This window comes from Clarias gariepinus, chromosome 3 (assembly GCF_024256425.1).
Source record: "Clarias gariepinus isolate MV-2021 ecotype Netherlands chromosome 3, CGAR_prim_01v2, whole genome shotgun sequence".
Classification (NCBI taxonomy): Eukaryota; Metazoa; Chordata; class Actinopteri; order Siluriformes; family Clariidae; genus Clarias; species Clarias gariepinus.
The window spans coordinates 28,416,628-28,441,015 of NC_071102.1; the positions used below are offsets into that span (position 1 = coordinate 28,416,628).

General features: G+C 35.8%; 1 protein-coding gene across 1 annotated transcript; it reads right to left on the minus strand.

The window, feature by feature from the left end:
- Window positions 1–17,244: 17,244 nt before the first annotated feature.
- Window positions 17,245–19,750, minus strand: sem1 (SEM1 26S proteasome subunit). Its single transcript, XM_053492819.1, has 3 exons — window positions 19,592–19,750; window positions 18,500–18,593; window positions 17,245–17,482 (listed from the first exon to the last, which is right to left on the minus strand). The coding sequence occupies exons 1-3, from the start codon at window positions 19,665–19,667 to the stop codon at window positions 17,440–17,442; spliced, it is 213 nt and encodes a 70-aa protein (XP_053348794.1). The 5' UTR covers window positions 19,668–19,750; the 3' UTR covers window positions 17,245–17,439.
- Window positions 19,751–24,388: the final 4,638 nt, after the last annotated feature.

Sequence of the window (24,388 nt, forward strand, 5' to 3'; positions counted from 1 at the left end):
CACAGTGAAACAAAAAAAGGTAGCACATATTTTCATTGTGAACACTTGACACTTGAGTGATTTGTTCGGCTGTAATTATCAGCCTAAAATTATGATGTACAAAACATCTAAATACACAGTCCGGTCTCAGTTCTAGGCGCAGGGCTTAAGTGAATGACAAAACAAATTGACATAACAGGCTATTCATCTATAACAATCTTGATTGAAGTGGCTCCAATCTGACTGTCAAATGTCATTACTTCAGGCACTGAACATGGCAAAATGCTGGCGGTCCCCTTTAAAAACAATTGGAATTACAAAGCAAAAAGCGATTACACATAGCAACAAAGTGTTTAGTTTAATATGGCGACCTCCTGTTTATCCACGACTGTACTTTTTTCTGTATATACTATGTTGATCCTGATCACATGGCTAACTCAAACTTAGCATCATCATGGTAAGCATTATATTTGTCCAGGCCCAACTCCAACAATCATTGTCTCTCTTCTGCTCTTGCCCTCACACACACACACGCACACACGCACACACACACACACACACACACACACACACACACACACACACACACACAAATACCACTCATCAAACAATCCATTTGAACATTCATGGGAAACCCTGGGGACTGTGCAATCTAGTCTTTATTTAAGCTAAGTTCAAAGTTGCTTCAATTCCGTTATGAATTACACAAATGGATACAGTAATTACACGAGGTCAGCACTAATGAGCAGTCCCCAACGCGTGCATCTCTAATTTATTTCAATTTCCAGGGAGCAATGATTACATTTTCGTGGCCACTCTAATTAATTTCGTTACTGATGAAATCCAAAGAAACTGAGAACTTACACGCCTCCAGAATGCAAAATCAGGCACATCATGCAGTCAAGAGGAATTGCTTTATTAACTAAGTTGATGTTTGAGAACAGAAGCATGCTGCTTTAGAGTGGGTGGCCGACCACAATGCACTTTGCTAAGCCCAGTGGATAAATTCTATTCTTAAAAAAAAAAAAAAAAAAAAACTACTCAGATTTTGCCTAAAAACTAAAATCATTTGTAACATTGCACAGTAGTGCTACACTTGTAATGATCCTAAAATTATATAAACTGCATTATAATGGCCAGCTGTATTTAATAAAGGATACATCTGAAGTGAGTTTTGCAAGAACATGTCCATTTCAACATCTCTCTCAGGACAAACAGAGAAAGCCCTGTAAGAGGATGAGGCTTATGATGGTTGGTTAGCAATGCTCGGCCTCTAGAAAACTGCTACACAGAAAACAGAGCTACCAATGACATACAGGGCGTCTGCAGCAAAACCTAAATAATCAAATCAACGCAGAACATCCTCCAACCATCAACTACTATGGCACTGACCCAGCACATTCAGCCATCTGTCTCTGCAGGTATAACATCCTGAAACTCTTAGATAGTGCTATGAAAATCAGAAGGTAGAAATGTCTTTTTTAAAACACTTTTTTTGCCAGTACCTTACAAAATAAGCGTAACAGGATTTATTACTTATTGCTTCATCAGATAATGAACAGTACTTTGAAAAAGTCTTAGGTACCTTATGTTCTTTAGTACAAACTTTGTGATAGATTGTTTACAAATATACACTACCGTTTAAAGGTTTGGGGTCACTTTCTATCTCCATGATCGTTCCTGATTTTTTATTTCTTTCTACATTGTAAAGGAATGCTGAAGGCATCCAAAAAATGCATTAATCTTTAAACAGTTAATGGTGAGATGTGTCTGCTACTTATGCTCTGTAAAGACTTCATAACGCCTCTAATCTGAGGTGCTGTTCATTGGTCATTTTTCAGGCTGATAACTATATATATATATATATATAGTGACTATTATTGTCAGTACATAATTTCCCTTTCTGATTTTCAAATGCCAGTATTCCACAACAAAATCAAAAGTTACAGAAAAATATTCGCATGCCAGAAAAGAAAGCAGCATATTATATTAGTGACCACTATTTGGACAGAAAAAAAACTGAATGGAAGCTGCTTCTGCTTCTTGCAAAAAATTAAGCAGGTGCATCAGTCAAAGTCTTTAGAAGAGGAACGATATGTGGTTCTGCAAGATGTTCAGTGAAACTTATAGATTAAAAATATAGTTTACACATTTTTACATTTTCACACCTCTTTTATCTTTACCAAATATAATTTTCACTAAAACTTTCTTATAAAACTGCAGAAATTGTACCCATAAATTCCTAAAAGTGTTGTAACAGTAAACAATGACTCTGTTTTATTTCTGTTTACTGTTGTTTACAGTGTTTTTTTTTTTTGTCAGTTTTTAGGGCATCCTTGCTGTACAGTCTTTATTTGCAACAATTAGTGTGCCTAAGTCTTTTGCAAACTACTATAACTTCTCCAAAAGATTTCATCTTCATCCTGTTTTTCCTCAATTATATACTTTTTGCAACGGTTCAATTCTCAAATCTGATTGGTCTGAAGGTATTGATTGGTTTTCCACAACCACAGCTCTGACAACAATTGCAGCTGCCCAGTGAATCTCATTGGTCAGCAGCAGTATGTGATCATTTCTATGGTAATATTGAATCCACAAGGACTCTGTGGAACATCTTATATATTCTTAGATTAACAATAAGCATATTTATTTAAAAGGGGGGGGGGGTAATGACTTTGCTATGACATAAGTAAACATTTTAAACATTTTGTTTTATGACAAAAAATGATAAAAACCTGGTGTGTCATTCTTTAATCCATTATAAAATAGTTGTTTGTGCATTGCTGTGATACAGGGGGAATACTGTAGTAGAAATGTAATCAACTTTATATGAACTACCGGTTAATTATTTCCCCATAATATCCAGGAATTAGACTTCCAGGGCTAATGTGTGAGCAAAAACCAAACTAAACAAATGAAAGTATTAATTTTCAGTAATATCCTGGTGTAGTATCAAAATCCACTTACTTTCTGTATGTGAAATCTTGTATGGGTATGGATGAGTGACCTGCATCTATGAGGCTTCTTAAACAGAAAGGAGGCTTTTATCCTGTGCTGGTAAACACTGTCACTACAAGATAGCAGAAAAACACTATTTACAGATTTATTACTGGCGTAGCTTAGGGTAACTGTCTTTATCCATGATAGGTGAGGAGAGAGAGCACCTTCAATAAGCTCTGGGCCTGTCATTGTCACTGACAACGCCACAGAAAAGACACTGGTTTTTTTCTGAGTGCACAACTCAGTCCAGGCTGAATGCACACAGGCATGGCCTACTATTTTCCCAGCATGCAATCTTTACAAAGTTTTAACCCCATGAGACTATGTAGTGTCACACTTCAAGAATTCTTTTATATTTATTTTTTGGAGAGGGTGGTCCGATATTCAAGGCAGCAGGGATATCGTCATATGAGGATTGACTGATTTTAAAGCATTGGTGCAATAGCTCTCAAACACAAAGCGAATGAAGGGGAAGTGCTTTAGTCCCTGACAAGCTGACATCTCTACATCAAAGTTCCTCAACTCCAGGAGGGAGAAAAAAAATGCAACAAACCACTCATCGAGCAAACAATAAGAGATGCAATACTGTTTTTCATCATCTGAATTAGATTTGTTTATTATTGTATTTGTAGTGATATTCTATTCATTTTTTCTACCTTAAATTAAAGTATAAACATGCAGTCTTTGTTATCATAGGTAGCTGATATATACTGTATATATAAATATTCATGACATAAATAGTTCACTATAATGTCTGCACCAACCACATCTTTATGGCTCTAAAAAAAACTAATATTTGCATGCATGTCACTATGAAATGATTGTAATCTTTATCAGTGGTATGTATCCAACAGTTACGCAGCCATTAATCTCTTTTTGTGTTAACCGCCTGCTACAAACACAACATGCAATAACACTAATTGTACGATACAATACAAAATGCTAGTTTTTTTTATCCTGCTCCCTGTAAACATGAAATATATATTTTCTCTTTCCTTGTTTGACTTAATCCAACAATCTTCCCATTATTATACGAACCCCTGCAAACAACCAAATGAGGTTCAGATAAGATGCTGGAGCCACAATTCTCTAATAGTTATCCCTTAATAGCTGCAATGCAGCTATTCATCCAAGACCAGAATCACATGAAGCACAGCAGCTGAATGGCACAGGCAATTACAGAGCGCATGTGCCTCTCTGTGTTTAAAGCAGCCTCAATAATGTGTGCAGCATGACCACGTGCACCCTGCACACCACAACCCAGGTGGTTGCCGTGGCAACTCCAGTCTTTTTTGACTTACCCCAACATTTCAGTAGCCATCATTACGTATCATTAAAAACATACATATTAATGTAAAAGGGGCGGAATCAGTCTGCTGCTCCTGAGTGCAGTGCTGTGCATTAAGATTTCTGACCCTTTATTCTGGTACAGGGCTTTAAAAAAGGAAGAAACTCCTGCATTATCCTGAAATCATCAGACTGCAAAAGCTCTGTTTCTAGTGCTGTGTTATAAAATAAGTAAATTATCTTGAGGAGCATTAAGGCTTCTATCTCTTTGTGTTTAAATTAAAATAGCATTTACACATAAGCAAGCTTATGCAATGGGAGCAATTTTATAATTTTCACTGATTACCTAACACAAAAAATTACAAATACAAACAAATTAATCGAATCCACAATCAAATAAATTAAGAAATTTCTACTGAATAAAACAAATCTCTTTCTGAAATCACACATGCTTGGTGCTATACCGTAGCTTAAATTAATCTTACTGTTTGCACCAGGAGCCTCCCAACATCATTGATCAGAATTTAGCATTCTCCCACGGAAATTAAGAATTGAAAATTATATTTTACTGTATTCAGCACTGGTAGTAAGAGTGAGCATTACATTTATCTTAATAAAAACACTATATTATCTATAAGGTAAAATTGAGAAGTGTGATAACCTCGTGCATTTTGTGTGAATGCTAATTTTTTTATGCAACCAAGAGTGGTGATGGAACTATTTTGTTATTTAGACACATAGAACACAATTGAACACTATCCAATTTTACCAGATATTTTTTTCCCAATGCTGCTGAGCACATTGTGTGAGGTGTTGACCCAGCAATAACAACCCAGAGCCTCAATCACCTGATCCACCACTGCTCCACTATTGTAATTACACAATCTTTAAAAAATTAATTTATTCCAGTTCCACTAAAAATGATTAAGATACCTAGCTAGTAATCAAGAGAACATTTTATCATATTAATGCATATCTATACTACTTTTTTCTCTAACTTCAGAAAACATCCAGAATTTCATTAACAGCTTTATCAGTATCTCTCAACTCCCTGTGTAGATAGCTACATAGTAGCTTCCAAAAAGACAGAGAGAAAAGTTGCTTGTTGTTGTTGTACCGACTTGTTAACACTGTTTCTCAATTTGGTACCTGATACCCGATAAGATGTGAGAGAACAAAGTAAGGAACGTGTTCAATTGACATTTGTAATGATGACTTCATTGACCTTTTCTGAACATTATTATAGTGCAATTACCATGCAAAACAATGTTACTTCACACAAATAAGAACTTCGAACTGTCTTATGTCATATGGCTCACTTGGCAAGGAAAATGACAAAGATTGTGAATCTCTTATTGTGCTGTGCTATGTTGTGTAACAATTGCTATAACATATTAGATTTAAAAAGATGCTGAGTGAGGCAGCATTTAGTGGTTAGTAATATTGAATCGAACCTTCAGGGTTAAGGGTTTGAATATCATACACATTCTCCTTTTGCTTGGCGGGTTTCCTACAGGTACTCTGGTTTCCTCACACCATCCAAAGATATGTGTTGTAGGCTGATTAAAGTATTTCAGGACTCTACAGTGTATGATCATTAGTGTGTGTGCTTGTTTTCAGTGATGAGTTAGCCTCCCTTCCAGGGGGTACTGTGCTTTGTGTCTCTATTTCCCTGGGATAGGCTCCAGGTTACCCATGTGCCTACACAAGATGGATGGATGGATGGATGGATGGAGACGATGGATGTAATTGAGCTGGAATTTTCAACAGCCTATATTCTAAAGATCCTATTGCAAATTTCAATTACAGATTTTATTGCAGCTTAGTTACTGTGTAATTAAGCTGCAATGTATGTGTTTGCATTTTTATATACAGTATTATGTTTTTTTAGTGCAGTAATACATAGTAGAGATTTTTGTCTAATGTTTGCATTTAAAAGTCCACTTTCTTGCTTTCACCTCCTTTGTTCTAAAGGGTTCCTTAGCCTCAGTTCTTACCTTCCTTGCTGCCATTTGCATTGTGGTGAAAAAAAAAAGGAATTCCATGATGGTAAAAGCAAAAGTTAACATTCTCCACAGCATACGGCCAATTTTGACAGGTGCAAAAAGGTCTCTAATGGTAGATCATCTTCAAAGAAAATGTGTTTTGCGCTCAAAATAATTCATGGCTTTTCAGTGCTGGCTTCTTGGGCTTCTAGACCAGCAGCACGAACCACAGTGTTTTTCACAGCAGGCTTCTTCTGCCTTAAAAAAATGTTTTCATGGCTTCAAAATATTGATGGCACCCACTTGATCCATTATTGTCTTATATGCCTTAAAATAATATTTACGAACTAATGAATTCTTTAAACCTGCATTAAAGGCATTTTTATAATTTGTATTTTGGTTTGAAAACTCCAACAACAATATGACATTTTCAAGTGTTTCCTTGGGCAGGGGTTATTGTTTGTGGCATTTAACGTGTCTTTTGCATGTAAATGCCAGACAACTATATATATATGTTTGTCCTTTTCAAGACGAACTATTCAGTAAGCACAAAGGAAGGACTATTTGTTTGCCTAAAAACAAAAAAAAATGCTATCTGAATTATTCGTAATCAGCATAATAGGGGAAAACTGACTGTTTGAATTGCACTGTCAAATATCAGGTCTAGCTCTCTTGAGTGTCAGAGTAATGTTGATGGACCTTGTGACCTCTGCCACATCTATGCCTCGGGTCATCCCGTCCTCCCCAAGGAACATAGCTTCATTTTAAGAGGACATGTCTCTATTTTTAGTTGCTTAATTTTGCTGTTTTAAAAATAGAGCCACTTAAAAACAAGTGATTGGACCACTTTGTTGCTTTTAGCCAGTCTAATAATAGTCGGAGAATAGGGACCACTGAGGTCTCTGGGGTTAAATACCGTCTAGTTACAGGCACACAAAGATGTGGCTCAGAAAAGTTGTGTCTGTTTAACATATTGACAAGTTAATCATTGGTTTGAAAGGAGTCTGCTGATAAAAAGGAATGACACAACTTTGTTGTTTTTGCATCCCTTTCTTTAAACAATGATCATATAAGATCACTTCTTTATTTTTGTTGTTGTTGTTGTTGTTGTGAAGGTGTCGTGAAAGAAGTTAGTACCTGTTAACACGTTACATCAGTCTTCAGCTCACCTCTTCCTCTCTCTTGAGATCAATAAAACAAAAAAGCATGACATTTTACAGAGAAACTGCAAAACCCTCTGCCTTAAAGACTTCCTGTGTTAAAGATTTACTATAAGTGTTTTTGAAGGTTACAAAGCACTGACACTGGAGAAGTCTCTTCTCGGAAAAGCATCACTCTATGTGTGTTTTTAATCTTTCTAAGTGAAGCATCAGTCATACCAGAGCCTGTGAATTAGCTTTTCTATTTTAATAAAAACAAAAAAATTAAAACCTGTTATATGAATTATAACCAGCATTAGTGTTTGAGTTCCTGTTTGACAAAATTAATCAATATTTTCTGACCAATTAAAATAATTAAGAATACATTAGGGCTCTTAATTCTATAGCAAGCAGGCTAGTGATAAAATATAGCATTGTTTAAGAAATATGTCTAATCCTGTTTCGTCACTGTTTTATATGAAAATTTGTCCCTTATATGACAATCTCTTTATTTTGTTTGTTTGTTGTTTTGCTATTATTTGTATAAATGACATCCACTTAGAATTTTATATATTCTTTCTTTCTTTCTTTCTTTCTTTCTTTTTTTTCTTTTTCTTTCCACCTTTTTTATGATTCATGTTTTTCTGGACAAAGTCTATGGAAATGCAGTGCTACATTAGGATTATAGATTCTAAATTATAACAGCCTTTTATACTCTTTTATGTGCATCTAAACAAAAAGATGTCAAATAAAAAAGATACAAATGTATGTCATGGATGGATGTGGCACTGACATGAACTGAATAAGTATAATAAGTCTTGACAGTCTTTTTGTTTACATGAAAATAAATCTGTGCTTGAATAACATCCTGCCAAGTTACTTAACAAGTCAGACTTGCTCTGGTTTTCCTTCAGTGCGAGCTGCGATAAACAGCTTTGACACTAGTCAATGATTAAATATGAATAAATCGAGTGAGCCGTCGTCGTGCTTAGATAGATCATTTGCTAAAACCTGACCTCGGAGCAGATTGACTGAGGCCTTTCAAAGCCACAGCGGTAGCGTGATGAGGAGCACTGCCTAGTGTCATGACTGCTTCACCACACTGATGCTATTCACACTATGCATAGCTGCACCGTCTGCGCATATGTACACACTCACACACAAGTACACACGCTCACACATACACACTTGTAGCCGTTGCTCACTCGCCAACGCCCACCCACTCTTCTCTCTTCAGAAAAAAAAAAAAAAAAGGCTTAAGGAGAGCAGCTTCTGAATGAATCTGTTCAGCATCTTTCATTTCAAATGAGGAGCTACACTAAACATGCTGAGGGGCATCTGGGGATGGGCTGAAATTGCCCCTCTGGAGGGATGGGCGGATGCACTGGGGCAGTTTGAGAAGGTCCAGACCAGCCGGCTTTAGCCCTCTTCAAAAAAACAAGGACGCACACTGAAAGCCGCAATCTGAGACGAGGCAGAACAAGGCCGCTAAATGGACCCAGATGCTGCCCGCAGACACGAAGAGCTGACCGGAGAGCAAGAAAGGCTCTTGGCTATTCTGCTCCCCTGTGTACTGCACGCTTACCCCTTAAATTCCTACTCATTCTTATAATTGCTGATCACAGGGGCCGCTCAGGAACATTGTGGGAAATGAAGGCATTCAGTCATCTTTGAACAAAATGACTACATAAGAAAATCTTTAAGTCTTTTCCTTTTCCTCTTCCAGAAACCATACTGCCATGTTTAACAGATCCGTAACACAGATGAACTTATGGATGACTTACATTTTCTATGTGTTGTCTTAGTGAAATGTGATGTACCACACTGGCGACTGATTTGTTAATGTTTGTCTATAAAAGCAAATTTCCTAGTAATAAATCCTGAGATTGACTGAGAGATGAATCATGCTATTTTGTGATATTCTCATGATAAATATACCGTTATGACTCGTTTAAAAGGTTATTTTAAGCCTGAATGGCTAAACAGATTCATATGATTTTATGAAATTATGATTTTTTTTTATTGAATTAGATCTGGAATGAAAGCCATTATGAAAGCCAGTGAGAAAATGAAACTATTTGTACATGGACATATCAATTGTATGCCTATTAGTATGCAGTTGTATGAATTTTGTTGTTCTTTGTAGTAAAGCAAGTGCTGAAAATTTTGTTTTTTCTTTCTTCAATAAGGTTAAAATCAATTTTGCTTTTGTACAGCTTTTTATTTTCATCGGTTATTTAATTTTTGTCCATATTTACTAGAAGTCTCTAATTTAATGCATTGATTGTCATGTTGCTTTATACTTTTTTTTTTTTTTTAGATATTTAAATAGATTCAGTTCTTATGCTTCCAAAACAGAAAACAAGCACAAGATGATGTGTGATGTTTTTCTGCCTTAGATTCTGGGCCATTATAATGTTTATTAAGATGTAGATTATTTAGGTTATTCAGACACAATGTGAAAGCAAAAGGTAATAAACTCTTATTTTATTATAACTTACTGTATTATCTAATCTTATTACTTTATTTTATGATTGGGGTGACAAATATTTATACAGCACTTACAAAACATTTTGTTTTAGCCAAGCCCACTATACCTACACTTAACCCTAGTCATTAAAATACTTATTTTTGCAACAATATTTAAATCTATTTAACCTTTCAGGCTTAAAGTGTTCTTTTACAAGAGTCGTAAATGGATATTTATTTATTTCTTTTATGTTTACACAACACATTGGATCCATGAACTATTTGAGTTACACCACAAGTCACGTGATCAACAGGAAGTTGCAAAAGATCACATGAAGAAAATTAATAAATGCTAAGAGGTTATTGTGAATATGTATAACAACATAATACCTCATTAAAATGTACTTGATGTTCTTATGATATTAGAAGAGATGCTTGTAAAATAATTGTGTGCATTTACTAATTATATGCTGAAAATACTGTTCTATACATCATGTAAGTGGACGTAAAGGCTGCTTTCGTTAGTAAATTGTTTTTATTTTTGTAAAAAAAAAAAATTCTAAGATGGTGTAACATAGATGCTTGTATTAGATGCATACATGCTTGTATTTTCTTGGATGGTGAAAAAAAAAATTAAGTGCAAAACCCATAAAACTGCAAGTCTACCACAATTTGTAGTTTGCTAAACAGTAATAAAAGAAACTATTTAGAATCATAGCAATGTTTTGATGATCTCTGAGCCATAGATGATGGAGAAAAGAGTGAAAAGCCATATGCTTCTCCTAGTCAAAGAATATGTGGGTTGCCAAGCAGCGATTCAAAGCTCTATTTTTGCCGCCTAGCAGAAACAGGGTTCCTCAGCAGGAAGCCCTGCAGTAACCTGTGTCACTCCTCATTTTGACGGCCAGGGTGATTCTGACCAGACACCCCATCTTGAAACACACACCAGCTCTTTGTTTGCTTATGTATTTCTTTAATTCCACACCCCTCTGAAAGCTGTATAAAAATTGACATTTTCTATCGTATTTCAGTAGGCGTTGTCTGTGTTGACTCATTTCAGGGCTGTTCGTCACTCACAGGACACATGGATAAATTAAAGACGAAGTCTTTCTAAAGAAACACCTCATCAGTTCTCAGATCACTTTCTAAACTATGGATGATCTTCATTGTAAACTAATTTGATTAATGTGACATTTCAGTTGTTGTTTTTTAGCAAATTTAGCATGAACAGAATGTTTATTTTATTTAAAAGTTTCAAGTGCAATTATAAGACAATGTGTATAAAAAAATCTAAAAAAAAAAAAAAAGTACACATTCACTTACGTACATTTGATCAGAGAATTATACACTGTTAAAGACCTGTACGGTTGCACGTATATGTGTGTGTGTGTGTGGGTGGTTGTGGGTGTATGCATATATACTCATGTGTTTCTGTCTGGGTGTCTGGGTGTGTGTGAGGGGCTGTGTGCCTGAACAGCTTTCTGGATTTGAATCCGGCCTCAGGGAGAGATTTGGAACATTATTGTTGTCTTGTTAGCAGACAGCCACTCGCACATGATTAATTGTTTCCTCGTTGAGCTTGTAGCATTCTCTGTGTCTGCGCCAGGCCTCCCAGGATCTCAAAGCCCAATGCCACATTGTTTAAGAGGATCTCCGTGATCTACAGTTGGGCTCCACATTTTGTTTACTCGCCTCGAATGTTCACACTGGCTGCATGCAACAAACTGTTTTTATTTTAATTTTCATGTTCTGTTCACTACTTAGCATTGCATGAACTATTGAGCTAATTAAGAACATCTCTTCCGATTGTATAGGATGATTGAAAGAGTATCTGATATGTGGCTATATATGGAGTTCTACTCTATGATTTGCATGTTCAATGCATTTTTTATTTTTTTTGTTTCTATAGTTATTCTTTGAAAACTTTCTTGTGTTGGAAAACAAACTCATCATCTTAAAGTGACATCTGGGACTCATTTCATAAATGATACATAAATAACCCCTTACAGAATGCTTCAACATATCAGCAAACATTTTACATAACGGTTTTCTTCTAAGCTTGTTTGTTTATTGTAATTATATCACATGTTCTTCGCATTTATGAGCTGTGTAAAATATGCACTAAAAAATGTTTGTCTTGATGACCTTGTGAGCACAATAAGCCAACTCATTAGCTTAGGACTTCCGAGTTCTTTAGTACTCAACACAAAAAGATCAGTGAATAAAAGTCTTGAATCCAAAGTTCTTCGTTGGACTGTTAAATCATAAATCTTAAACATAAAAACTTAGGATATTTACTTTTCTTACAAATTAACTCACAGTTTTGCATAGATCAAAAGACTGTGTTGCTCAAAAGTCTAGTGGCTTCTAACTGATTCGCGGAGTTCCAAATTACGTTATGCTACATCACTGGTTAACTGTTTACATTCCAATTTCTACGTTTCACCCGCAACACAGGCCCCCTCTTTCCTCCCTTCCTTTACCAAATAAACTCAAAATATTATTACCTCTATAGAAATGCCTTCAACATATCTGATGGAGTGATCTCATTTTTACAAACTCCGAACTCTTGAGAGTGATGTAATTGGCTTTCATATGAAGTTTTACAAAGAAAGGTACAAACAATGACCTCATTTTTGACCTTTAACTTTTCTTGTGTAATGTGTTATTATTCATGAAAAATTTGCATGTGACCATACCATAATCTTTGCAATATAAGTAATGTATATCCTACTGCTGAGGATGCTTTCATATGGTCTGCTTAAAAGAAGCCTTGAACTGCTCAGATAATTTTAAGACTGAAATTACCATGAACAGATTTGCACCCAAGTGGTCATCTGTTAACTGATGGTAACCTCAAGAAAGTGGAGGTCGTGTATTTAAAATTTTTGTTATACGATTGCACCTTTTGACCATATAGCAAACAGTTATACACAGTATTATTTAATTTTACCCAGAGGAGAATGGCTTCTCTTTTAATTCTGTTTTCTTCTCATGTTAGAGTTCTCTTGCCACTGTTGCCTCCAGCTTAATTATTAGGAATAAAATGTTAATTTACACAATATCCTTTTATATTTTTGCTACAAAAAAAAAAAAAAAAAAAAAACATACATGTCCTTTTAAAAAGACATACAGGCTAATCATCTGTTATGGACCTTTTCTCTTTTTATTCCACAGGATTCTGCTATTCAAGTAGTGTTGGTAAAACCACAGTCATATCTGTTTTGTTTTGTTTTTAAAAAAAGAGCTGCAGATAATACTAACACGAGTTGTTCAATATAACAGAAAAAAATGTCACACCTGAAGGGTCAGGGCACAGTCTACCTTACAGTTCTTGTGTTAATGGGAGCGCATGAACGATCAAGTTGATTAATTAATTACAATTATCAGAGCACTGGTAATTTACAGGCAAGGATAACATCAGTAGTGCTTAATTGCCCCAGCAAGCCTTGATCTGCTTAAATTGTTCTGTTAATTTTTCCTTCCATGACTGTCCAGAGCTATTACATGCAGTCAAATGGCTCAATATGGATGCTTAAAATATTATTAGCAGAGGGGGAGAATGGAATAAAAAAAGAAAACCTCTGCAAACTCTAATTACTGGGTATTCTGGTGCTTGCTACTTGAAGATGGCGGATGAAGACACAGTTGGAGCTTGTTGGATGTCCCATTAAAGAGAGGGGGAAAAAAACTATTCAAAATCTGTCCAACAACCATTCTTGGATTAATGATCGTATATAATAGAATACGTTCAGGAAAAAATTAACCGGTGGGTTTTTAGCTTCTAATTACACAGAAACAGCTAGGTGATATTCCATGCTGAAACTGTAGTAGTAATTTAAACATTTTGTATTGTAATAGCGACCATCAGCCATCACAGCGCATGCTGGTATGTCACTGTTTCATTTCTGTGGCTAATTAGAAGCCCTGGGTATTTTGCAGTAACATTAACTGCTATTAAACATTGTTAAATGGCTTGACATAAAGTACAGGACAAAGGTTTGGTCTAATCTTTTTTAAAAGATTGATCAGGCAGTAATCGCTTAATCATAACAATAATATTTTAATAGACAGCCTGTAAAATGTTTGCTGTTGAAGGACTACAAAGCAACATAACCAATTAAATAAAATAACAATAATAATAATAATAATAATAATAATAGTCTAAACAACATTTTGCTAAATAAAATGTTCAGTTAAATCCTAAAGCCTGTGCCTTTAGGATAAGATGTTAGGCGTCAACTGGTCAAAAAGTTTCACTGGTGTGTGAAATAATGTGTTGGTAAACATGACACATGCTTTTCTTCATTCTATAGATGCACCCAAATTTACTGTAAATATAAACATTCATTTAATGATATAATGTCTTATGAGCATGTTATGTGAATATTTTCAGTATTACCAGTATATCTAAAAAAAAATTTAAAAAAAAGCACATAGCAAAATAGCAGTTATCCAATGCTAATGATCCAAAGTGCTGTATCTAAGCATTGTGCTCAAATGAATGTTACAGTGTATGTGCTAAAAGACAGAGTTTGGGATTCTGCTTGACTTGTACAGTTCCATGCTGAGCAACAGAGAATGGGCTGAGAGACGAGGTTAACACATGGCACAGCCTTTCAGGGTCTCCTGATGGGGGAACCCTCATCTGTGTCTTCACAGGTTATTTTCATCCCTCAATAAACAGGCCGGCCATTGTCACATGGAGGGTTCTCATTATTATTTTTAAAGTAATTACACCTTATTATCTGTGTTTACTTTGGCGAGGGCGAGTGCAGGTGTGGACAGGGAGCTGTGGGTGGTGGTGATGGACCGCACTGGTGAGCAGTTTGCCCCCATGAGTCTCTCTCTCTGCCTCTCTCTCTCCCCTTTTTTTATTTTTTTGATTTGCAGTTTGGGCATTGTAGCTGTGCTCTGCCACTAATTTGAGCCCCACAAAAGAAAATGTGCAATTAGGCCTATTATTGCAGCAGCTGCAAGCTCCCAGCTCGACAGCCCCCTGTCTTTTCTTGGCTCATAGAAGGGAAGCTCACTGAGGTCGTGTGCAGCACAGAACCACAGTCACTCTTACTCACACTCAAAGCAGAGAAAAAAAAATTCCACTAAATAAACAACCAAATAAAAGAGGATAAGAAAAATACCTGTGGGACTGGAATAAATTATCAGCAGATGATCAGGATCAACAATTAAATTTTAGGATTATGTAAATAAAATACTTTACAAACATTTCTTATTAATCAAGTTGATTGGCAACACAATAATTTTTGGTAAATACTTCTATCTGACCATAGATTTATGTAACCAGACCGTTATAAACAGAACAAAAGAAACACTACAGACCCAAACCTAAGGTTATTGTCATGCTCCACAATATATATATATATATATATATATATATATATATATATATATATATATATATATATATATACATACATATTTTTTTTCTTTTTGTTTTGTTGTTTTTTTTGTGGACAACACAAAGACCACCTTCAGTCAAAGCCAATCTTACGCCTCTGGCACAAACAAAATGGTCTTGGATTCTTCGCTGTTCCTCTCACTTAGTGATTTTCACACCTCGCCGACTTTCCAACAATTAAAATAATCATCCAGCACACAGCACTCATTTTCAAGGGTATCGGTGGATTTGCATGTTATGAGTATGTCTGGCTGTGCGTGTGCATATGCTCCTGCTCCTCTCTATTCCCCTGTTAAAAATTACAAAAAGTGCCGGTATTATTGATTTAATAGCAGTTCACTTAATTCAAAGGCTCAGTGTCTCAAAATATCAAATTACCTACATTTGTAGGAATAGTGCTCATGTTTAAACCAAGCTTTTTTGAATTGTAACATAAAACCACCTCTAAATTGAACATGAAGAACGAAACCTATTGGAAAATCCAACAAAAAGATAAATAACTAAAAAGAGATTGAGGTGAAACACCAGACCTCTTATAATCATGCTTTATAAGTACTTTTAATGGATAAACTCTAATAGACAAAGGCTAAATCAAGAAAGTAAGAAACAGAAAGAGGCCACACAGCGATGGAACAGAATAGGAGGATTCTCTCCTGTGGTAAAAGATGTCTTACTGGCGTCGATTTCAGCTCATTATGGCGCTGAGACTGAGAGCCACAAATCCAAAGAAATCATTTTGCAAGGAGAGTGCGGCAGAGCAAATTGGTCTCAGCTTGTGTGTGTGTGGGAGCCCCTGCCGAGCAAAGCGGAAGAGCAGGGCCCGATGGCGAAGGTGGGCAGGCCCAGGCAGGACAGACTACGGCCACCCCCCTGCCTTTGACACACACTGCACTGGATAATCTGCTTGCCAAACACCACATGCTCAGCAGGAAATGCTGTGAACAGCAGTGGAGCTGCTCCTTAGCTTGCTTTCCCAGCCTCTGTGGGTTTCACTAAATAACACATATAGGATCTCTACACAATCTTAGCTTTTTTTCTGTTCTGTATCTATAAGCTTAACACTAGATAAAAAGAGATGTGTGAGCAGTCAGATTTTTATATATTAAATTCAAAAATATAGTTTATAGATCAACAGCCTACAGCATACATACAGCAACAACACATCTGAGCAATAATTTGCTACTAACCAGTTGTGATTTTTGAAGAGGATACAGAGGCAATGTTAGCCTATTATTTCATTGTTTTATGTTACAGTAAGATGTAGGAGTCTGACGTGAGCATTACCTAATTAGCACGTCTTCCATTTTTAATAAACCTAAGAGACCCTCCTTGTTTTTTACTGGCTCACAAATACTAAACTTTCAATTTCATTTAAATGGCTTTTCTACCATGTGAATTTTGCTTGCGTTGGTCTGACTGCTGTTTTAGCTAAAAATGCATCAAAGCAAAGCTAAACCATAGAAGTTTGCACCTACACTTAAACTCCACATCCCACTGAATTGCTGTCATTTAACACAAGAAAACATTTCCCAGCTGCATTCCACTCTGGTGTATTATTTAATTCTGACAAGTGTTTTTACCATCTAGGGCTACAAGGCAAAATATCCACCATTTCGATGTAATGAATTCTTTATTATAAGACTTGCATCGAAAATGTAGATTTAGTTAATGTCTACTATACTCAATGAAATACTAAATAAAACACATTACTGCCAATATCCGTTTTAATACTGAGAGATGGAGTCAACTTCAAATCCTTTTTTTAAGATGCTTTCTGTTAAAACAAGAACCTCACAACTGCTCACAGTAGTCTTAGGAGTCTTTACACCTCGTCTTTGGGAGTTTTTTTTTCCTGAAAAAAGGGAATTTTTTTGAAAATTTCCATTTTTAGAAACCAGTAAAAAAAATCCAAGTGTTTGTAAAACCACATCAGAAATATAATGACAAAAATGAAACTAAAACCAAATAGGAAGAGAAAAGCTTTAATAAAACAAATATTAACACATACAAATAGTTTCTTGTGTCACACGCGCATACACAATCATTCAACTCCAGGATCCTCACAATGGTAACACTCGTCACTCCTGACTCCTTACAAGAAGAATATGACTATGTTCAGGTCAGATTAACCAGTCATTAGCCTTTTATGTGAGGGTCAATGTTACGACGTCTCCATCTTGTATCCATGCTTCTCTAGTTCAGCTCTGCCAAAAGAATTCATACAGAAATTTTAAATCACAAAAAAAAAATTAAATAACCTAAAATACAACAAAATACATACAAAGAAAGGATGAAACTGCATATCAAAAAACTAAACCAAAAATCGCAGATTATATGGTTAAGAGAAACAGATTTATTATTTCAAATTCTAATTTAATTTGTCACATACAGTCATACACAGTACGATATGTAATGAAATGCTTAAACAACCGGCCATGACCTTAAAAAAAAAATTTGTATATTAATTAGAAAAATTAAGAGTATTAATTGGAAATAAATATAAATAAAACAAGAAATAAAATATAGAAAAAACTTTAACTAAGAAAACCTAGCTGTACAAATACAAAATATAAAAACCTAGCTGTACAAATATAAAAGAAAAGTTATTTCCCAACGCTGCATTTTTCCATTCAAGTCATTTGCCTCTCTTTGCACTCTATTAAAGATCCCAACAATTGTTTCTATTTTCCGCATAACCTAGGCTCTTTGTATAGGCTTCTGAAAAATCTCTGAATAATACAATGACATCAGCTCAATGGGTTTAATGTCCTGAGGCCACAGTCAGTATACGCATCACTGCAACTTCTTTTGTACCACATATGTACACTGATGCACATAATGTTTATAAAGTCTTTAATTTATTAAATAAAAAAATAAATACAAAAAAAACTTACAACAGCGAGATCAAATTGTGCTGACAGTAAGTCCATCAAGTCTTTCAGTCCTGTAATCTGGTTATCTCAAACATATCAGCTTATGTAGTGCTGATAATCAATTTTACAACTTTGTCATTACAAATTTGTTGAATTCAAGAAGCACTTACTATGCAGCTTCTTCTGCTGCTAACATACGCCAGAAACTACTTTTGTTTAAAATGCTGTCCAATAGACGGTGTCAACACGTATAGGAACAATTTCACAACATGCTGCAAAATCAAGGTTGTAAAAAGGTTGTAGCAAATCTTTAGAAAAGTGCTTGCTAAATAAAAGACAACAACATACCTCAACTGTTTGGAGAAGTCATCTTCTACGTTATCGTCGTCCCAGTTATCTTCCCACACATGAGCGTCCTCATCTTCATCCAGGCCTGTCCAATCTGAGAATCAAACAGATGATGGAAAAAATTATGAAATTGTAGGTTACTATTCATAACTTAATTATTATAATGAAGACTATCAAATATTTGTAGCTTTGCTGGACCTAAACACCTGATTACATATGAACTGCTGAAATACAGTGAGAGACAATGGTCAAGTGCCCTCATCTTTATTTTAACACCTATTTTTAAGTATTTTTAAATAACCAATGAGAGTTATTTAATCAGTAACCATGCTCTTCCTGTCTGTGTTCAGACTGCTCATTACAGCTACTTAATTTTGTTTGCAAAAATACAAGGATGCAAGTCGATCGGTTGCTTCCATCGAGGGGTCGCAGGAAACCTTCCACTGAGACACCAATAATATAAATATCATACAATATTAAGAATCTTCTTTATTCAATTATGATGCCATAACCAAAATAACATTTTTCTGTAAGAGAAAATATTATTTTCCCTTCTAATAATGCTTAATTTGTTCACCGAGTGGCTGTCTGAGTGAAGCCTTAGCTACACTTACCTTCCCTGAAAAACAGCTGGCACCAATGGGGACAAATCTCAAACATGTCTTTGTGCACCGCTGTTACGGTGTAGGCATCATGCTAATATACACACTTAGTTATTGTAATTCTGTACCATACAGGTGAGATACAGAATGAAGGTTCAATATAATAAGAAAAAGAGAGAAAAGAGAGCTGCTTATTTTAACCTGAAGGAAACTTAGCTGCCCTTTCTACTAATGTAGTTTGGTAGTTTCTTATCAAAATGCGATTCTTCAAATGACCTGGCCGATGTTAACACACTTCTGATCTTTTATTAATTGTAAACTATTAATTAACTTAGACGCCCTTATATCGAACGTGTTATACCACAAAACTTCTATTAACCATAAGTTAACGTTAGCAAAGCTAGCTGCTCGCTGAGTCACTGTCCCGAGACACCCTCAAATCACTTTTCTTTATCGTTCAAATCACTAAACAAATGTAAAATTCATTCACCTTCGGCTGGAAATTCTTCGAATTCGTCATCTTCTTCCAACAAGCCCAAATCTACAGTTTGTTTTTTATCAGACATTGTAGCTAGTTAGCTTCTCAATAATAATCTCAACACGAGAGAACCGTAGAAGAAAAATGGCGCATGCGCATTTTTGTGCGCACGCGCATATTACAAGGAGCGTTAGTTCCGCCTCCAAAACATGGCGCCGATATGTTTACTGCCTAGCTCAAAAGTTTGCGCCCCCATGGGTTCTGTATAGGAAACAAGTACCGCTGGTTTCTCTTTTTTGTCAGTTTTCAAGTTTTAATTAGAAAGTGGGTGTGTTCACAGCCTAAAACATCCAGTAAAATAACTCACTGTGTTGGATATAGTTAATAGTACCTTTTAGTTGAGGCTGTCTGTGAAATTCAACCCTACTTTTTATTTATTATCATTGTTTTGAACATTATTGTCACTGCTTAATGTAGTTACCATGCACTTTTTTTCCCTGAATGTCTTATGGAGCAGTGGTGGTTAGCACTGTGTCAATGCAACTCCAGAGTCTGGGTTAAATTCCTGTCTCCTGTATCTTCTCCACATGCTTAGTGGGTTTCCTTCAGGTACTCCGGTTTCCTCTCACTGTCCGTAGATATTCAGATTAGCCTAATTGGCAATAGTGTGTGAATTAGTGTGAGGTGTATGCATGTGCGTGCACAGCGATGGATTGGCTCCCTGTCCAGGGTGTACCCTGCCTCATGCCTTAAGTATCCTGGGATAGGTTCCAGGTTCATTTTTGCACTCATCTTGAGCTGCATTCACTTTTTTTGGAGTCCAGTGTGCAATGCTGCTGTATTGTTACATGATGGATCATGGGCCTTAAGAAGCAGCATGAAGTCAGTAGTCTATTAGAATCAGCCCAGAACAATCATTGCACTAAAGGATGAAATCATCTCAGCATTCTTGTATGCAGTGAATACACATGTGCCATGAAATCAGAGGCTGTCAATTTTAACATTTGCTGTAATTTATTCCTTTAAATAATTACTTTATTATGACTTATGGGTAACTCTGTACACTTCAATGACTGAGTCACCTACTGTATTTTTTATCTTACTACTACTACTACTACTAATAATAATAATAATATCTTGCAGCATATTATTATTATTATTATCATTATTATTATAAGATAAACCTAATATAGATGTACATAAGTAGGTATGTGTACAATGACTGTGTGTAGTTTATGCTTTGCTATTCTTATCACTCCCTCTCTGTGACATCCACTGGTGAAAAGAGACCACTGTTGGCCAGATAATTTGGGTAGTAAATTATTCTTAACCTCAACAGAGGAGTGACACTGACATAAGCCCTTTGGTCAGAAATTGGCTATAGATTCGTATTGTATATTAGGTGTGTCATCATGGTCGCATAAAGTCATCAATAAATGATCACAGTGTTTGTTTATATAGTAGCTGCTTAACTAGCCATTCAATATATAGAATAACTGATCCAGAAGAGCATTACTCAAAATATGATTATTATCCATACACATAGTCAAAGGCAGGGTTACACAGTAGGTACAGTCCCTGCCGAAGTATTGGACAGCAAGGCTGATGCTTTAGATGTTGCTTTATTTGTATTTGACCGAAAATCTGATATAATGTCTCCAATTCTTTGTTTGATCTTCAAAATACATGTCTTCAGTGTATAGCAAAAACAAAAGAATTGGTCTTGACATACAAGTACTTTGAGGTTATAACACTTTAGGGTCCAATGTTTTCTTGCCAGTGCAGGTTTCTTCTGGGTTTTCTGCAACCTTCCAAAAATGATTGCATGCCACACAACCAGTGTTCCCATGATTGAATAACGTGGATATTAATAAATGAATAAACAAACAAATGAACAAACGCACAAACTTATATCTTAAGGTTAGAGTTATTTGAACCCCAGCTAAGTTATGCAGATTCAATTTTATTTGCAACCCGTACAAAGTCTTAAAAAGATTTCAGAATTGATGTAATTAAAAATACATCACATTGTTTACTCTTGTAATGCCACTTTGTCTGGTCAAACATCTCTCCTTGTCAAGTACAGAGTACAGTTCTTAGTGCACTTAATCTTTTGTAAATATTTAGGTTTAAGTTTAAATTACACATGACTAATCACATATCATATATAAGACTTCTATGAGAGTGAATAAACCAAGCATTCAGCAGTCACATTAAGCAAGTCGAACTAGTGGTGTATGTTGAGACAAAAGAGATCTTTTAAGTAACACTGGTGGTGAAATGTAAAATAAAACTATTTACATAAATTAAAAAAAACACCTCAATTAGAGCACACATTTTTCAATAAAGTACAAATTACATTGTGATCCATGCGGCGTGTTCCAGTAATGAACTGACAGCGACTGGTGGGTAGGCCTCTGTGTTGCAGTGTAGATAAATGACAGCATATACACCACAAAACCACATGCACCACAATGAAAATTGCCCCGTGGCTCCCATTTGCTGACAGACGGTGAAAACCTCAACTAAGATCTTACTCACTTATTCTATTTTCAAAACTATTTAGTAATCATCTTAAGTGCTTACACAAAAAGAGTATGCAGAAAAGGATGATGTTAGGATGATGTTTTAAACAGATCAATCTGGTTTGTTTAAGTAAAAGAAAACAGTTTATTTATGAGAGAACAGCAGATGCCTTTTTTGAGTGAGGCCAAATGATTGTTCACACTAATTGCATACAGTTGACAAGACTGGAAGGATCCTTATACGCAGTTTTAGGCATGGGCTTGGGAATGTTGTTCAATGTTCGCTGAGCATACCTGAGACTGCAGTTACACCATGGCGCCTGGAGTCTCCTGGGGTAGGGAGGGGGGTAGACAGAAGGGCTACCCAGACTGACTCCCGGTCTTTCTTAACATGTGAGAATGCCATTCATCGGCCCCTCCAGGACAGTATTGCACTGAGTCCTCATAGAGGCTCCGACCCAACCCGGCCAGTCTGGCAGTCTCGCTTCCACCGACCTTTATCAGGACAGAGATCACATTTTGGCCTGAGGGGTGCTACGACGAGCAAGTGAGTGCAGTTTGGATGGGGGTAGGTGGAGGGATATGAGATGAAGAAAAGGTGGGTGAACAGAGCCATCATCACTTCCAGCTCCCATCTGACTGATCCCTGTAGCAGATTAGTGATATGGCTCCTGCTCTGCCAGGGAAAGTGACAACACCCCAGAACATGCAGCTGTCTACCTGTCTAAGAGCCTCGATAAGATAATCACCCTGCCTCATTCAGCTCATACAGGAGAAAGACAATCGAGACAACTCTGGAAAAGCCGACTTTTAAAGTATCTCCATATCATGTCTGTGGAGGTACTGGCTATAAACTTTGTAATATTATTATACTATTATAAGAATAAGAGGACTGACTTGGACTTATTGATCAACATTTTGTTTGACAGGTTATTGTTAAAGATGAATGCTTAAAAAAACTTTGACTATCTTTAAACGACGACTCAAGACGCATCTGTTTCTCCAGTTCTTGGACTGCCCACCCCTCCCCCCCCTAAAAAAAAAAATTCCCAGTTCTGTTGGACTAATAACACTTAGTTATTAACCTAGTTAACCCAGTGTAAGTATGTATCCTATGATGTAAACACATTAAAGCACTTTCTGTAAGTCGCTCTGGATAAGAGCGTCTGCCAAATGCCTAAATATAAATGTAAATGTAAAAATATACATTTGTTTTTTCCTGATTTTATTTTATTCTACATTGTAAAACAATGCTGAAGATATCCAAAATATGCAATTATCTCCACTATTTTGAGATGTGTAATTAACTTAGACAGTAAAGACTGTAAAGTCTTCATAACAGCTCTTATGAGGTTCTGTTAATTGATGATTTTTGAAGCTGGTAACTCTAAAAGAACTTCATCGTGGTGCATGATGGGTTTTGCAAATGCACTTGACAATACTGTTGTCGCAAGAAGTATTCCAGAACAGCTTCATGTCATGTTTTAAACTAAAAACTGACTGATGTTTTTGTTGTTGTTACATAATTAACTATTGCCATGTGTGTTATTTCATAGTTTTGACCAAAAAAAATCAAGATTGTTCTAGAATGTAGAAAGCAAATCTAAACTTTTGACAAGTACTGTTCATAATCACTGTGGTATAAAAAGAACAAAATATTTTAAAACATGCTTTTGTTGGAAAATAAATTATAAATAAAATGCATGTCGCATAACACCACCCTATAACTGATTACTTTTTTGTAACTGCATGACCCATCATGTTTTATCCCTTACTTATTATGTTCTTGCTTATGTTGTTCCAAAAACATATTTGTATTTAGAACAATTATTAGAGACCCAGCTGTCAAATTTATTTGATTCATTTAAAAACCTGAACCCTCAGAAGTTAATAAGTCCCTTCTTTTATATAGTATATCTGTCAAGTTTTTGGTATTATTTTGGTATATTTATTTCTATTTAGCCACTAAATCTACAATCACTATGTCTTGTGTGATGAATCTTTGTAATGAGGGTTCAGGTTTGTGCTTTATGAAAAAGTATGTTGTTGATCAAATGAGGTAATAACACAGTCAAAGCCACATGAACATGTGGAAAAAATATACACAACAAAGCTTCATTTTTTATTTTTTTTTTTTGCTCTCAAGCCTTCAAACCAACTAATTCAACTGTCTGTCATGAGGAATTTTAGCTTCATATTTTTCATCTGTCTGTCTTGAAAAGCCCTGTCATCTGGGTCTTGAGGTACAGTTTGCCAACACTAATGGCCCTTTATGGCCATACAA

Bases quoted from the DNA above. Each gene is read 5' to 3' on its own strand.
- sem1 (XM_053492819.1), bottom strand. From the start codon at position 19,667: ATGTCTGATAAAAAACAAACTGTAGATTTGGGCTTGTTGGAAGAAGAT. The intron at 18,594-19,591 runs GTGAATGAATTT...TTTGATTCTCAG, and splicing joins CGAAGAATTTCCAGCCGAAG to ATTGGACAGGCCTGGATGAA. The intron at 17,483-18,499 runs GTATGTTGTTGT...TTCTTTTGGCAG, and splicing joins GACTTCTCCAAACAGTTGAG to AGCTGAACTAGAGAAGCATG.